This window comes from Numenius arquata, chromosome 21 (assembly GCF_964106895.1).
Source record: "Numenius arquata chromosome 21, bNumArq3.hap1.1, whole genome shotgun sequence".
In the NCBI taxonomy this organism is placed as follows: Eukaryota; Metazoa; Chordata; class Aves; order Charadriiformes; family Scolopacidae; genus Numenius; species Numenius arquata.
The window spans coordinates 6,308,668-6,323,616 of record NC_133596.1 but is presented as its reverse complement, the minus strand read 5'-3'; the positions used below and the strand labels follow the sequence as shown (position 1 = coordinate 6,323,616).

At 61.8% G+C, this 14,949-nt stretch overlaps 1 protein-coding gene across 1 annotated transcript; it reads right to left on the bottom strand.

Moving 5' to 3' along the window:
• Window positions 1-1,025: 1,025 nt before the first annotated feature.
• On the bottom strand, window positions 1,026-14,424 carry COL9A2 (collagen type IX alpha 2 chain). Its single transcript, XM_074161891.1, has 32 exons — window positions 14,353-14,424; window positions 12,354-12,428; window positions 11,467-11,502; window positions 11,318-11,380; window positions 10,106-10,159; window positions 9,820-9,855; window positions 9,589-9,612; window positions 9,380-9,433; window positions 9,007-9,060; window positions 8,749-8,796; window positions 8,419-8,475; window positions 7,889-7,942; window positions 7,524-7,577; window positions 6,743-6,796; window positions 6,456-6,509; window positions 6,315-6,368; window positions 6,141-6,194; window positions 5,857-5,910; window positions 5,558-5,611; window positions 5,349-5,393; window positions 5,130-5,183; window positions 4,722-4,775; window positions 4,589-4,642; window positions 3,856-3,927; window positions 3,735-3,770; window positions 3,460-3,504; window positions 3,196-3,228; window positions 2,715-2,861; window positions 2,086-2,140; window positions 1,817-2,005; window positions 1,578-1,655; window positions 1,026-1,231 (listed from the first exon to the last, which is right to left on the bottom strand). The coding sequence occupies exons 1-32, from the start codon at window positions 14,422-14,424 to the stop codon at window positions 1,026-1,028; spliced, it is 2,073 nt and encodes a 690-aa protein (XP_074017992.1).
• Between the last annotated feature and the right edge of the window lie 525 nt (window positions 14,425-14,949).

The following is a 14,949-nucleotide window of genomic DNA, read 5'->3' as shown; positions in this document are numbered from 1 at the left end:
GAGACACCTGCGGATCCCGTTAGAGCCGCAGGCTCCTTTTTAACTATTGAGAGATCAATACCCTTTGCCGTGCTGCTAATAGTTTTGTGGCCCATTTGATTGCCAGGGGACTCGGGTGGACTTGGCCTTAATTGAAGGTCCCTGATGTGTTTCAGGTGAATTTGCTCCGTCTCTGATCTCATGGGCTCAGGGTGGCAAATTCCTCTGCACGTTTGCAGTGGTGCGGGAGGAAAAAAAAAAGCAGGAACTCTTCCCTAAGAAACTTATTAAGAGGCTGAAATTCTCCACAAGGACAGGAATGAGCAACTGGGATACCCGCTAAAAAAAACCACCTTGAAGCAACAGAAAAACTAACTTCAGGCCTCAAATAACACTCCCCGCCAGGTATAGTCTTGTTTGATTCAAAGAAATCAACACCTCGTTTCAGTTAATTAACAATCCATCTTGGTTTTATTGTCCATTTTTTTCAAAAAGTTGGTGGTTTACTATTCATAGTTATAAAATAATCCTATTTTACAAAGATTTACAGCTCTGTGAGTGCCCAGCAGTGAAAAAGGCTGGATCTGGCAAGTCCCTTAAATAATCAAACCACAATTTTTGTTTTGTTTTGTTTAGAAAAAAAAAAAAAAAAGAAAAAAAGGACAAAAAAGAAATCAGCACCGAGCCAATTCAGCACCAAGGTAAGAGTATTTGTATAAAAGACAATTTATTTCTTTGGGGGGGGGGCACAGGGAGCAGAGGATGGGCAGAAGGGGCAGGTAATGAACCCCAGTAATGAGGACGGGACTCGGGGTGACCTCTCTTTATTCTTCACCGTCCCCTGGGCTGTGGGAGGGGGGGGTGACACCTACACCAAAGTAAATCCCCGAGGCTGTTTCCCCTCCGGCAGCTGCCCGAGCCCAGCGCCCTCCCGCAGCCGGGATGGACGGAGGTCGCTCCCTATGGATTTGCAGTTTTCTGGTCTCTTTTGCTGCCAGCCCCGGCGTGGGTTTGCCGGCCGGCTCTGCCGTGGGGCCGGTGCCTCCTCAGTAGACGGGTCCCTTGACGGCTCCCGGCTCCGTCAGGCGTGCGGCGGCGTACGCCGAGGCTCCCAGGCAGGCAGCTGGCTCGCAAAACCCTGGCAGGCCAGCGGGACCGGGCAAGCCCGGCCGGCCAGCTTCTCCCGGGGAGCCCGGTAAACCCCGCTCCCCAGCCTTGCCGTCGAGCGCGTGGCCGGGGATGCCGGGGAGACCTGCAACGGGAGCGTGGCCATCAGCTGTGTTTGTGGGTGCTGAGCCCAGCCTTTGCCGGAGCGGAGCAGGGGCCGGGCTATGGGAAGCACCGCTGGTGAAGATGGGGATGCTCAGGCAGAGCAATGTGGCGAGTAAGCAGTAGCGAGGGGCCAGGAAAGTGGCCAGCAGAGCTGCAGGCTCAGGAGGCAGCAAAGGGTGCTACAGGTCGGAGATTTGCGGGATGAACCCATGCAGGTTTGCAGGGATGAGCCAGGAGGTCCCAAGCCACTGCTGGGCTCGTCATCCCACCGGCAAGGGGCATGGGGGTTGCGGGGACCCGCTGCTGCCTGGGGGAGAGGGGCTTACCTGGGATCCCTGGGGGACCCGGCATGCCCGGGTGGCCACGGCCAGCTTCTCCCCGCTCGCCCTTCTCGCCTCGCTTTCCTGCGGGGGAAGAAACGGAGAGGAAGGACTTGCTGGAGTCCCGGTGGGAGGGGAGGGGGCTGCCCCTGCTCGGGGACCCAGGGGGGTGACAAGTGGGGCAGGGTCAGTCCCGAGGAGGGTTTTTGCCCGGCACGGTGTGGGTACGGCCACCCACCACCTACCTTTAGGTCCTATGTTGCCGATCTGTCCGGCAGCACCCAGGATGCCAGGGACACCTCGAGGTCCCATGGGTCCATGCGGACCCTGCTCACCGGGTGGCCCTGGGGGACCAGGAGGTCCGGGGGGTCCCATGGCACCGACTCCACCCAGGGCTGCTCTCTTGGCACTGACTGCTACCTCCGCCAGCTGCTCTGTAGGGCAGAGAGGGGCCGGTGTGGGACGGGACGTGGTGGCAGCCACCTGGCCGGCGGTGCCCTGCCCGTCCCCTCACCTTGCAGCATCTTCAGGACCACGTCGACGATGTGCTGGTCCCCAGCATCCCGGCCCTGCCAGCGGTGACAAGAGGGACATGCTGTAAAGGGAGATCACTCCTTCCCTCCCCATCTGCATCCGCAGCACCGGTCCCACCCCGACCCCTTGGTCGGGAGGCACCTCCCTGCACCTGATGCCACCTTCCCACCCTTCATTTTCCATTTGCTCCCAGTACAAGTGGCTCCAGCCTCGGCTCATGCCATGCAACCTGCTCACTGCATTGCTTTTCTGCAGCTCCCTTTTGCAAGTATAAAATGAGGCTTATATGGAAAAATTCTGCCCCCTGAGCAGGCTGTAAAGATACACATTGGAGCTAAACCTGCTGCTGATGCTATATACGGTGAGAAATAAAGAACTCGTCTTTTCTAGAAAGGTGGGATCCCAGCTCAGCCCTCCTGGAGAGCTCGTGGGGGAGCACCAGCAGCTCCTGAGTGGAACAGCAGCCCTTTCCCAGAGGAATTGGTTGGTAAGAAAAAGTTGGAGACAATCCACCTGTGGAGCTGAAGAAGCTGACGGTGACAGCCCCCAGGTCACTGCCTACGGGGTGCAGGAGGTGAGGGGGGGATGTGGGGTGCTGGGGGTACTCACCGCTACTCCCCGCTGGCCGGGCATCCCCGGCACACCGCGCTCCCCGACGAGTCCTCGTGGGCCGGGGGGTCCCGGGTAGCCCCGCACGCCGGGTGCGCCTGCGTCCCCCGAGGGGCCGGGGAAGCCAAGCTCACCCTGGATGCCTTGCTGCAGGGGGGGATGGAGAGCAGCGTCAGGAGCGGGGGGCTCAGCCCCATCCTGAGCACAGGGGCTGCAGCCCGAGACCTACAGGACTTCCAGCAGCAGCCATGGCAACAAGGGTTTAAGCCCCAAGCAAGGTCTGAACCTGAACCCGGGGCTGAACCTGGTCACTGGAGCCCATCTCCAGTGAAGACACTTTCTCAGGCCACCAGCGTGTACCAGCTCCGTGGAGCACCGCTGCCTCCGTCAAGGTGATCGATCACCTCCATCTGAGGGTCCCACAGAGCCACCCAGTGTGAAGGTGAGGGGAACCCTTGCTCCCAGACCCCCAGTCACTCACCTGTCCCTTCGGCCCTGGCTCTCCCGATTCGCCCTGGGGACAGAGGACACAAGAATTGCAATGGGGGGGCGGCAGGATTTTAGAGATGTAGCTGAGGGGAGGCACACATACCCCCCCCCCACAAGAATGTACCACGGCTGAGCTGGGGTGCAATGGTGCAGTGCCCAGGGCCATGGCGGGCAGAAGACCCCAGCATGGCAGGGACACACATCCAGCCCCTGTCCCCCCCGCCATCCTACCCCAGAACCCATCCTGGGGACCCACCTTCTCTCCCTTCAGCCCTGCAAGGCCATGAACACCCGGGTCTCCCTAGAGGAAAAGCAATGAGAAATGTGACCCCTCACAGCCAGCACCCACCTCCTCCACAGGCATTTTAACCCCCCCACTCAACCGGGATGCTGGGGGTGTTGATGGAGAAAGCGCCTGGTGTCACTGGATGTCACCCCCCCTGCCCCAAGGTGGGTACCAGCCCTGTTAAACACGGGTGTCAGTGGTTCCCCACCAGTCCCCCAGCCCGGGCAGGAGGGTGATGTACTCACAGTGCTGCCTTTGGGGCCGGTTTTCCCTGGGGAGCCCTGGAGAAAGGAGAGGGGGGGGTCAGCCCAGCGTCCCTGAGCTGGACCCCACAGCAGCCCAGCCCCTGCAGCCAGGAGCCATCACCTTGTCTCCTTTGACTCCCGGCAAACCTTGGGGTCCCGGGATTCCTGGCGGACCCTGCTCGCCCTTTGGCCCCTGGAAATCAAGGTAATGTGGGAAAAAGAGGAAAAATGAGTGAGAAGAGGCGGTGGGAAGACCCTCCTCCCCCATTGGAGCATCCTCCCCAAGGCAACAAGATGCACAGGCAGCTCCCCATCCCGGTGGCTGGGCTGCCCCCCAGCACCCCAACCTGCCCTGGAGGCAGCTTCTGTGGGGGCACAGGGCAGAAAATGATGATAAAATCATAGAACAGTTTGGGTTGGCAGGGGCTTTTAGAGGTCATCTGGTCCAGCCCACAACAGCCATGTAGCAGGGGGGCTTTTCCAGAGACAGGGTCCCATCCTCCAGGAAGCCAGAGGGGGAAAGGTAACTTTTTGGCCATTTTCCACCCTGGGAAAGCCTCCAAGAGGGGAGGAAATTCCTCTCCCGGCTGGGGCTGCAAACCCAGCGTGGCCCCGGGCTTGTTAATCCCTGCGCTATTTGCCCCTTTGGCTAATCCCTCACCCCAGCAGCCAGGCACAGCGGGACGGGGCGCGTGACCCCCCCCCACCATGGCCATGATCAAAGCGAGGGGGGCCGTGCAGCGGTGCCAGCCGTGCCTCACTGTCCCCGTCCCTCCCCAGCACCCCGGGCTGAGCATCCCTGAGCCCTGCCGAGGAGAAGCCCGTTTCCCAGCCAGGCTGCGGGGGTGACTCACCGCTTTCCCCTGCTCGCCGGGGGGGCCCACGGGGCCGCGCTCGCCCCGGTCACCCTGTGAAGAGCCAGGAAGAGAAAGAGGGTCAGGAGCAGCTCCCGGCACCCCCACCATCCCCACGGTGCCCCCGACTCACCTTCATCCCGGGGACACCCTGCGGTCCCTGCTCACCCCGAGGTCCAGGCTCACCCTAAGATGGGGGAAAAATAAACTGCCTCTCTTGTATTCACACGCCATCATCTGCCCTTCATCCTTCCCCGAGGGACGTGTGGCCCTGTCCTTGTCCCCTGCAGACCCCCAAAGGGCTGCCACCGCACTGGGTGGCCAAGGAGGCACTGGGTGAGGGCTGGAGAAGTGGCCACAGGGGCTTCCCTGTGAGGAAGCTGCTGGGGGGAGAGAGGGAAGAGGAGGATCGGGGAGGGGGGATGAAGTTCTCAACCCTGCTTTCTGTTTGACGGCAAATAGGGAAAAAACAGCAAGAGGGAGAGAGAGAGCAACCCCCAGGCTGTGACCAGGAGGAACACGGTGACATCTCCGTACTTACGATCTGCCCCGGGGCACCGGTGACACCGGGCTGGCCCCGAGCACCCACTTCACCCTGTGAACCAAAGACAGCGGTGGTTGAAGGACAGAGGAGGGGACAGGATGGGGACAAGGCTGCGGGCTCCGGGATGGAGCATGGACGCTGCTGCAGCACCATGTGGGGCAAGTGGGGCCGGGGGGTGGATGCTCAGAGAGGTCACCCTGATTGCCCCAGACCCACCTTGTCTCCTGGACCACCTTTGCTTCCCGGCTGGCCCGGCAAGCCCTGGGGGAACAGAGCAGGGATCAAAACCTGTGCACAGCACCGGAGGCAGCGTCCCTGCTGGGTGCTGGCCCTGCGCCCTGCCATGACCCAGGGATGGGGGTCCCACCCCACGGGTAATGGGGTTCCCCTGCAGCTGGGGAGGGGGGTCTCACACCCATACTCACAGCTTGTCCCCGGTGTCCAGGTGTTCCTGGGGGGCCAGCCTGTCCCACACCGCCCTGCGAGGGACAGAGAGGATGTTACTGCCTGGAGGAGAACGGTGCAGAAATGGGGTGGGACAAGGGATTCCTGGCCAAAGGGGGACACTGCCCTTGATCCCATGGAGACAACCACACTCCACTAGTAATGAGATGCCACGTCAAGGGCTGGGACCTTGTGTCACTTGCCATCCCTCTTATTTCCAGCAAGCACTGGTGCGAGGAACAGCGTGTGCCCCTGGCAGCCCCCACCCACAGCAGCTCACCTTCACGCCTGGGATACCCGGGGTGCCGTCTTTGCCATCAATGCCTGGGAGACCCTGTGAAAGGAGAGAAGAGTTGCTTGGTCTGACACCTCCGAGAGGGACCAAAAGGCTCATGGTGGAGGCAAAATAGGGCTGGGAAGGGAAAGGAAAGCTCCAGCCCTGCGCTGAGCCAGGGTGCAAGGACGCAGGGTGGCCCTGAATAGGACAGAGAGGGATGGAGATATCTTCTCCGTGCCAGGGGCACAGCCTTAGATGTGGGCACAGGTGCCTCTGGCTGTACTTACATTCTCCCCCTTGGGGCCAATGTCTCCTTGGGGACCCCTGATGCCACGGCCACCCTAGAGCAGGAGAGAGCAAACGTTATTTCAGCTGCCCTCATGCAGGGGACCTGGGGAAACAGGTACATTGGCATCGCACAGGGTATGGCACTGCCCTTTCCCATGGGATGGGTTACCTACCAGCTCTCCCTTCTCACCGGGGTCCCCAGGTGGTCCCTTGGGGCCTTCCCTGCCCTGAAAGGAAGAAAGAGGGGGGCTGAGCAGGGAAGCACAGGGTTCCCCACCTGTCCCTAGTCGCCAGGGACAAGGGAGGGCACTCACCGGCTGCCCGGCTGCTCCGATGGTCCCGACCATCCCCTTGTAACCAGCAGGACCCTGTAAAGAGAGCACAGGGGGGGTCAATTCCTTCCATCCCAACCTCAGCCCCCAGCCAGGTCCGACCCCATTAGGAAGAGGCAGGGTCCAGCTCCCCGAGATGCCAAACAGCCACGTTAGTGATGCTCCTGGGAAGCAGCCTCCAGCCCGGCAAGCATCACCGTGGGAGCTGGTCACTCTCACCTGGGAGCCAGGCACAGCCCCCCCCATCCCTGCATCCCACCGGCACTTACCGTCTCGCCCTTGGGTCCCGCCATCCCGGGGTAACCCCTCAGGCCCTGCGGTCCCTGCAGGGAAGGAAAAACCAGCCAGTTTAGCTGGAAACGGCCCCAGGAGCAGCCCAGGGGGAAGCCACAATTAAAGCCAAAGCCGGTACTGGAAATCAGCCGGTTTTGCCAAAGGCGAGGTATTTCAGTCCCGCCACTGGCTCCTAATTCTGCAGCCCCCCCACCAGGCGCCTTTCCAGTTGTCGGTTCAATAACAGCAACGGGCCCAAACTGGTGCTGCTTCCCTCCCTGCCAAAGCTCTTGGCTTCAAAGCGATTTTGCCCTTTCCCGGACTGAAGGGCTCAGGCCGTTAATTGCTTTTCATCTTCAAAGTGCTCAGCGAGTTCCAACAGCTTTAATCCCTGCATCCCCGCAGCGAGCTGGGGGCCGCACCCCCAGTTCAGGTGGGGTAATGGCGGGGGAGGGGGTTGGTGTACATGAGTGATTTGTCCCCGGCCGGTGAGTTATCCTTGATAACGTGTGCTAACGACCCAGGTGCCCAGGCCAGCGCTGACCAAGGATGTCTCCACCGGGATGTGGCTTTGCCACCTTCCTGGTGGCAGCTCCATGGCTGGGAGGAGGGAGATGGATGGGACAAAGGCTTCACTCCGGTCCCAGAGGTGGGGTCCCCAGGAGCAGGGACACACTGGTGTCACATCCCCAGTGGCTGGGACCAAGAACAAACCGGCCACCCCCAGCCCCTGGGACACCCTGGGGACAGAGCAGCAAAGAGAAATGAATATGTTACCGGGGGGCCTGGGACGCCTTGTTCTCCGGAGACACCAACGTCACCCTTGGGGCCCTGGGAAGGGATGGAGAGGAAAGAGGTGAGTGTTGGGGTGGAGCGGGGTACAAACTGCCCTGGGGATGTGAGACCCCCTCACCAGGGACTCAGCAGGGGATGGGAACAGGTCCTCCCCCCAGGAAGCCACCATGGGAAGACCACCCTATCCCCCTTCCACCTCCCAGCCTGGATCTCCCTCCTCCCTCTCCAACCTCTTCCCTTCCTTCCCCTTTCTCTCCCCAGAGCCCCCTGCCCTCCGTCCAGCCCCAGTTCCCCCAGAGACAGGCATGGTTGGCTCCCGCTGGGAAGCTGCCGGAGGGGACACTCACCTGCCTGCCCTGCTTGCCGGGCTCCCCGAGGGCACCGGGGCGGCCTCTGTGTCCCTACGGGCGAAGAGGAACATGGTGAGTATCCCTGGGCAGAGCAGTGGCATCGAGGCAGCGCCCTGACGGCCACGTCACCCAGAGTCACCCTGCCCATCATGTCCCACCCTGGGGTGCCCACTGGTGACACGGTGGGGCTCAGCACCCCACAGCCGGGAGGGCGTGCGGTGGGAATGACCTGCTGGTTGTAACCCTCGGGGCTTTGCAATGGAGGAGCTCGGGAGCCGTGGCTGGGGCTGGGGCTTCGGCACGGGGTCTTGCCCCCCAGGAAGGTGCTGAGGAGCCACAGGGGACATCTCCCATGACATCTTTGCCCCCAGGGCTCTCTGAGTGTGCATGACGCTGTGTTCCCAGGGGAGCAGAGCAGCTCCCGAGCTCCCCATGCCTCCAGACCAGGCAGGGCTCCTTCGCTCTGGCACAGCACGCTGGAGGTGACGGTCCCTGCTTGCTCCCTGGCAGCTCCAGGGCTCCCTTACCTTCAGTCCCTGCAGTCCCTGGGGGCCCTTGGGACCTGGCGGGCAGCTGGTGGGGCACTGGTGGGGAAGAAGAGGCACAGGTTGAGTTGGGAAAGGACCCAGGGGCTGCAGAGGGAAGGATGGGTTCCCATGCCATGCAGCAAAGACAGGCTGTGCGGTGACACAGGGGACTGCTGGTCACAGCGTGGTTTCGGCTGGTGACTCTGCTCCTCCCCACTCTACCAGCCCCCAGTTACCAAGTTATACTGGTGGCTGTATTTCACCAGGGCAGCGCTCGCTCTTCCAGCTGCTGTTACCCTGCAAAGGCCGGCTGAAGGGACAAGGTCTCACCAAGAAATCAGCGCTGCCTTCCACTCCTTGGATGTGTCCTGGGGGGCCCTGGAGGGAAGGAGACCATCAGCATCCGTGGCTTTATAGAATCATAGAATCAACATTATTTTACAGGAGGGGTCAATGTTACCCCTGGGAGGGAGGGGAGAAAGGCATGGGGCAGGAGCTGGGTGCCAGAGCCCGAGTCCCAGCCCCAAACCATGGGCTGGGGACTTTTTCCCTCCTGCAGAAAATGCTGATAACTGGGGAGATACTCACGGGTTTCCCTGGAGGGCCTGGGGGACCACGCGGGCCGTCGGGTCCAGGGTCACCCTAGGAAAGAACAACCCCAGAAAAGAAGATTTAGAGGTGGGGAGGTGGCAGATCCTGAGGTGAGAGGGGTGATGAAGCACCAGAGACCCAGGCTGTCACAACAGGAACTTGGGCATCCCCCAGCCGTGAGCTGAGGGGGGATGGACAGTGCTGGGGGACACGGCTGCAGACACAGAGTCACCTCTCCGTCCCCACCACAGGACCCTGCTCGCTCATGTTACAGGATCATCCCTCTTTACCCCACAAGCCCCAAAGTGCAGAGAAGCGGATACTGGGGCAAGGAGGGGAGGTTTTTCTGCGCCCCCTCCCAACCCCTCACCTTAGGTCCCAGTGCTCCGATCTCTCCAGGAAGCCCAACCTGGCCTGGAAGCCCCTTAAGGAGAAGAGAGACATTCATGGAGTGAGAGAGGTTGAGCTCTGAGACACACACTCCCCCCCCCACTTTGGGGGTGCTGAGACTGCAGCTCTTCCAGCACAGCCCTGAATGGGGTCCCCGGCCACCCACAGCCCCTCGAGCCCAGCACTTACGGGTGGTCCTGGCAGCGAAGGGCCCTGCAACAAAAAGAAAGACAAAATTGGTCCAAATTCTCCGATTCCACCCCAAAACCACCAGCATCCCTACTCTGAGCAGAGCAATGCCCACACCACCAGCAAGGACATGTCTGGGGGGGGGGGGGGGGCTGCTCTGCTCCCACCCCACTCATGGGTGCTCAGGCAGTGGGTGCATCACCAGCACCCATGGAAGAGGCAGATACTCACGGGGAGCCCCGGTGGCCCTGGGAGTCCAGGCTGGCCCTGCCGGGACAGAAGGGAAGAGTCAGGAGACGACAGGGGAGGGTGTTGCCCCACCAAGCCTAAAATTCACCCCTCCCTGGACCCAGCCTCAGTGCCCCCTCCTTGCCAAATACTCCATCACCCAATTCCTGCATCCATGCATCCCCCCGCCACGGCGACAGGGCTGGTCCCAGCCTGGCCATGACCCCCTGGCTCCAGAGGGGGAAGGTGGGAGCCCGGAGTGGCTGCTCCGGAGCATCCCCTCACTCACTTTAACTCCTGGCCCACCGATGGGTCCTGGCTCCCCTTTCGCTCCCGTCAGGCCCTGCAAGAGGAGGGATGGTGGGAGGTTAATGCCAGCGCTCCTGCTCTCCAGCTGGATGATTTTGCTGGGGCTTTTTCCATCATGAAGGGTTGAGGGTGATTCGTGGGGGATTTGTGCTTGTCACCCCTGTGCACATCACGCAGCAAACCTGGAGATGCAGCTGGTCCCTGGAGCCGAGCCCTGGTGGCACAGAGGGACTCACAGCGATGCTCCACCACCCCCACGAGCTGCCCAGCTTCCAGACCCCCTGCTGGGGCTCAGCAGGGACCCTTGTATCACAAGGCACATCCAGCACGGCTGCCCTGACCCTGGCAGAGGCACGTGGGGAGCTCGCACCATCCATGATCCCCATTATATCTACTCCAAGTCACTCCCTGGCTCTCCTGTCCCCCACTCCAGAGCATTTGAGGGCTGCCAGGGTTTGGGTCCCCACAGCTGGTGGTTTGAGCTTCAGCCACGGGCCAATTCCTGCATGCTGCTGGGCACACGGGGATGGCACGGGAGGAGAGAGCCTCTCTCTCTTGGCTTCCATAGTCAAAGGAGCCAAACTCTTTTGCAGGCAGATTAGCCCGGATGCATAGTGTATGGTTATAACGACAGTTATTATTCTATTCGTTCATCACGGCATCAAAGCAGGGCAAGGAGGCAGCTCCGTCCCCTTTCTCCCTGCCACCTCTGTCCTGGCTGTGCTTCTGCCAGGGAGGGGACAGTGGGGGAAGTCACCAATACGTGGGTGCCAAGGGGGTGGCTCTAGGGCGGGCAGGGGGGGTTGCTCCAAATTTATGCTGGAGGAAAGAAGAGCTGAACCAGGGCTCGGGGCAGCAGCTGAGGTAAAGGACAAGGAAAAGCCTTTTCATGTCAAGGGATGTCAGTGCTGTGCCCTGGCTTTCCCAGCACGGCTCTTGCCCTGTGTCGAGCGGGGATGCGCTTTTGGGGCCAGGGCAGCGGGAGGGGGAGGCAGCAGCCCTGCCCACCCTCTGCCTGTGTTTTCTGCTGTGATTGAAAAGGTGCTTTCAGCTCCCTCACATAGGGGTTTTGACACTTTCTTATGTGCAACAGAGCCCTGTGCTGGGGGGAGAGGAGTTTGCCGAGACCCTTGCTGTGACTCCGGGGCTGTGGTCAGGGATGCTGGGGGGGGGACAGGGGGTTGATACTCACATCAATGCCCGGCTTCCCTGGAGGCCCATCTGGACCGGGAGCTCCAGGCTCGCCCTTGGTACCCTTCAGAGGAGAAGAGCAGGATTGAAAGGAGCTCCTCCAGAAGGGGCAAGACTGTGGGCGAGCTGGGGAGAGGCACATTTACTCACCGGGGACCCAGGGGCTCCAGCAGAGCCTTTGTCACCCTGGGGAAAGAGAAGAAGGTTATAAAAAGGGGTCTGTCATCCCACGGACCCAGGTCCAGCAGCGAGGGGGGGGTCACGACCTGTGTTTCCCACTTCCCCAAGCTGGAGTGAGATGCTGGATCCCCCTAGCACAGCAGCCAGGTCAGGATGGGGCCGGAGTTGAGAAGAGAGGGCTGTGCTGTGGTTGTGGGAGGGCTGTGGCCGTTCTGGGTATAAATAGCGCTAAAATAACACCCTGGGGCAGGGGGGAGTGGGGGCAAGACTAGGAGAAAGGGTGCTTTCTGCTGGCTCACAGATCTGCCCTCTGTTCGGGGAGCCCTCGGCCGCTTGCCACAGCCCTCGGCCACGTTGCCACTCTGCGGGCACCCGACCTGGGTGTCCTGCTCCCTGCTGCCCCCCCCCCCCCCCCCGGCTCCCCCTCCTCACTGGGCATCTCTGGGCTGATCCCTGCACCCGACCCCCTGAGCATCTTCCACTGCCCAGACAGGGATGCCCTGAGCACTGAAACCTCCCTGCTGCTGTGGTCCCCGAAAAGCATTCCAGGCCCTGTTTCCCAAGGAGGTCAGGAAGCCACGGGCTGCTCTCCTGGGGAGGTGGACGGAGCTGTGGCACAGGAGCTATGCTCCTCTGTGCCGTCATCATTGCCCAGGGCCACTGGCAAAGCTGTGGATGCTCCCTCTCCCCAGCCCAGGAGCGGAGCAGTGTGGGAACCACTAGGAATCGGCACCCCCTTGCCCTCCGCCGAGCCTCTGCCCCCAAACAATGTTCCTCTTTGTGCTGCAGGTCCTCCTCCCTCCTTCCCTTCCTCCCTCCCTCCAGCCTGTGCAGGTTCCCGGCCGTGCCGTACTCACATCAATGCCATCCACTCCTGGCACTCCTGGGGGACCGGGGGGACCTCGCGGGCCGGGCTCTCCCGGCGGCCCTCGCTAAGGGAAAAAGGGAAGGGACCCACGTCAGGAAGGAGCAGCTGGACCCCGAGAGATGCTGGGGGTCAGAGGGAGCCCAGGGTGCAGCGCTCATTGCCGGTGTGTGCTGGGGACCCATCACCAGAGAGCTGGGGACCCATCACCAGAGAGCTGGGATGGAGCGAGCACCTCAAGGCTCTGCACCTTCCCACGGGTCCTCCGCTGCCTGGCCTGTGCCCCCCGGCAAGGGCACGGATGGCAAAATTCAGGAATTCCCCACCACCACTGGCACAACCAGCTCCTCATCCCCTGCCTGGTTTCTACCCCATCAGCCCCCCGTCCTTCCTTGGTACCCGTGGGGTCCTGCTCCATCGGGGCAGGGTCTCGATGGGGCGATGGCAGCACTTGCAAAGGCCCCTCAGCTCGGGCTGCAAGCCCAGCACTGGGATTTCTAAGAGCACCGGCAGGATTTAGGTACCCGAAGCCCCAGTATGAAACGGGGAGCCCCTAGCCCCTCCGCGAGAGCAGCCGTCCCCGCGCCGGGCTGGCTCGCTGCCCGCAGCACCGCTCCGCAGCATCACACAAAAGCACCATTCAGCGGAGGCAGGGGAGCTCCCTCCCCGAGCAGCCTGACCCCGCTCCGAGGTTTGCACAGGGCTCCACGGGAGCAGTTTTGCAAAGAAATCCCTGTTATCCTAACGGAGTGTTGGAGGGGGGGAAGAGATTCCGGGCCCGGAGACCAAACCCTTGGTGTTCCTGCAAATGAAAACCAGACGGGCTGCAACGCCTGCGACTCCTCCGTCCTGCCAGGCTTATTTATTTTAGAGGGAAATGTGTAAGGATGAGAGGTGTTGCTGGTTGGGAGAGCTCCGGCTTCGCCTTGGAAGCAAATCCCGCAGTGGGGGGGTGGGAGCGAGCACCCCTCCCGGGGAGCACCCGTGAATGGCACCTTTGTCCTGCCCCGAATCATTTCCAAACGGTTCCTTGTTCCAGGAGCTTCCACGTCCCCCTCGCTCCGACCAGAGCCCGCTTCCCTGGCCAGACCCTGCCACCACAAGCCCACAGGCGGCTTGGGGGGGGGCTGTTTTAGGAAAGCAGCTGCCCCCCTCAACCCTCTGCAGTTAGGCTTTCCGTGCCGGCAGGCAGCTCAGGAGCCCCACGGGAAAATTTTTTTTCCCAAATCTGCTATAGTAAACTGATTTTTGTGGTTGAAGGACAGGGTGAGTTTTCCCTCTTTTTGGGTGGGGTCCCGGGAGGAACACACGGCCCCGCTCGCCCCGAGGAGCAGAGGGACACCTTCCCTCCGCTTCTCTCTGATGCATTTTCTCCTGCCCCTGGGTGAGTCCGGAGAGCCCCCTGGGACCCCCGGTCCCCAGCACCCCTACTGTTGGTGTCCCTCCCCGCTGCCCCTCAGCAAGACCCCCCCCAGGGGACCCCTGGGAGGGTCAGAGCCCCCCTCAGCCCCCCCTAAGCCCGGCTCCCCAGCACATCCCAGCAAAGCAGAAGCAAATAAGCGTTATCCCAGGTGACGGGGGGCAGAAGGTCTGGTGGCTGCTGGGGAGGGAAACGGGGGGGAGTCCCCCATCGCTGCCCCAAGGGGAAAATAAAACTAAACTTCTTTAGTTAACAAGTCCCAAACTTCCAGGAGTGCAGGCCAGCCCTGTCCCTGTCCCGTGGGGCTGGAGGCACCTTTCGGCACGGAGAGGTCCCCAGTGGGTCAGGGCTGTGGGTCCCAGCTGGGGGCTGTTCATCCCAGCTGGGGGTTGCTCCCACCTCCGCAATGGGAAAAGCCAGGAAAAGGTGCTGGGAAGACAAGCAGCAATTCCCAGGGGCACTCAGCACTGCGACCGAGGGTCTGCGATGGGGGAGATGGGGACTGTCCCCTCTCTGTCCCCCTCCCTGTCCCCCATCCCAGACCAGCGCGGGGGGGGGGACCAAGACTTACGATCTGGGCCAGGCAGAGGCAGGCGACGTGGAGCAAGAGCCAGAGCTGGAGCCTGGGGGAGCAGCCGGCCATGGCGGTGGCCTCGTCTGGCTGCACTCAGGTAACACGGCGGCAGCCCCGGCTGCACAGCCGGACACCGGAGGAGGAGGAGGAGGAGGAGGAGGAGGAGGAGGAGGAGGAGGAGGAAGAGGGGGCTCATTAATATGGAGCAGTGAGAAGAAGGCAGGCGGGCAACCCTGGCCCCCCGCCCCATCTCAGGTGAGCCCATGGCTATTTTGGGCTGCAGGGCCGGAGGGTGACAGAGGATTTGGCACGATGGTGGCGGGGGGGGGATTGGCACAAGGGGCACAAAGTGGCTTCAGTGCAGACAAGGGGCTGGGAGAGGAGGGGGACGAGCTTGGGGGGGAGCTACTGCTGGAGCTGCATGGTGAGACCCCAGCCAGGACATCTGCGTGGGCAGCCCCAGGAGTGGGGCTCTGCTGGGGTGTCCCCTGGCATGTCCCCATCCCAATGCCCGTGCCAGTGCCATCGTTGCCCCCACCCCCATTGATGGGTCAGCATGGGGAGCCGGTTCCTGCCACCCTGGGGAGGGTCCTG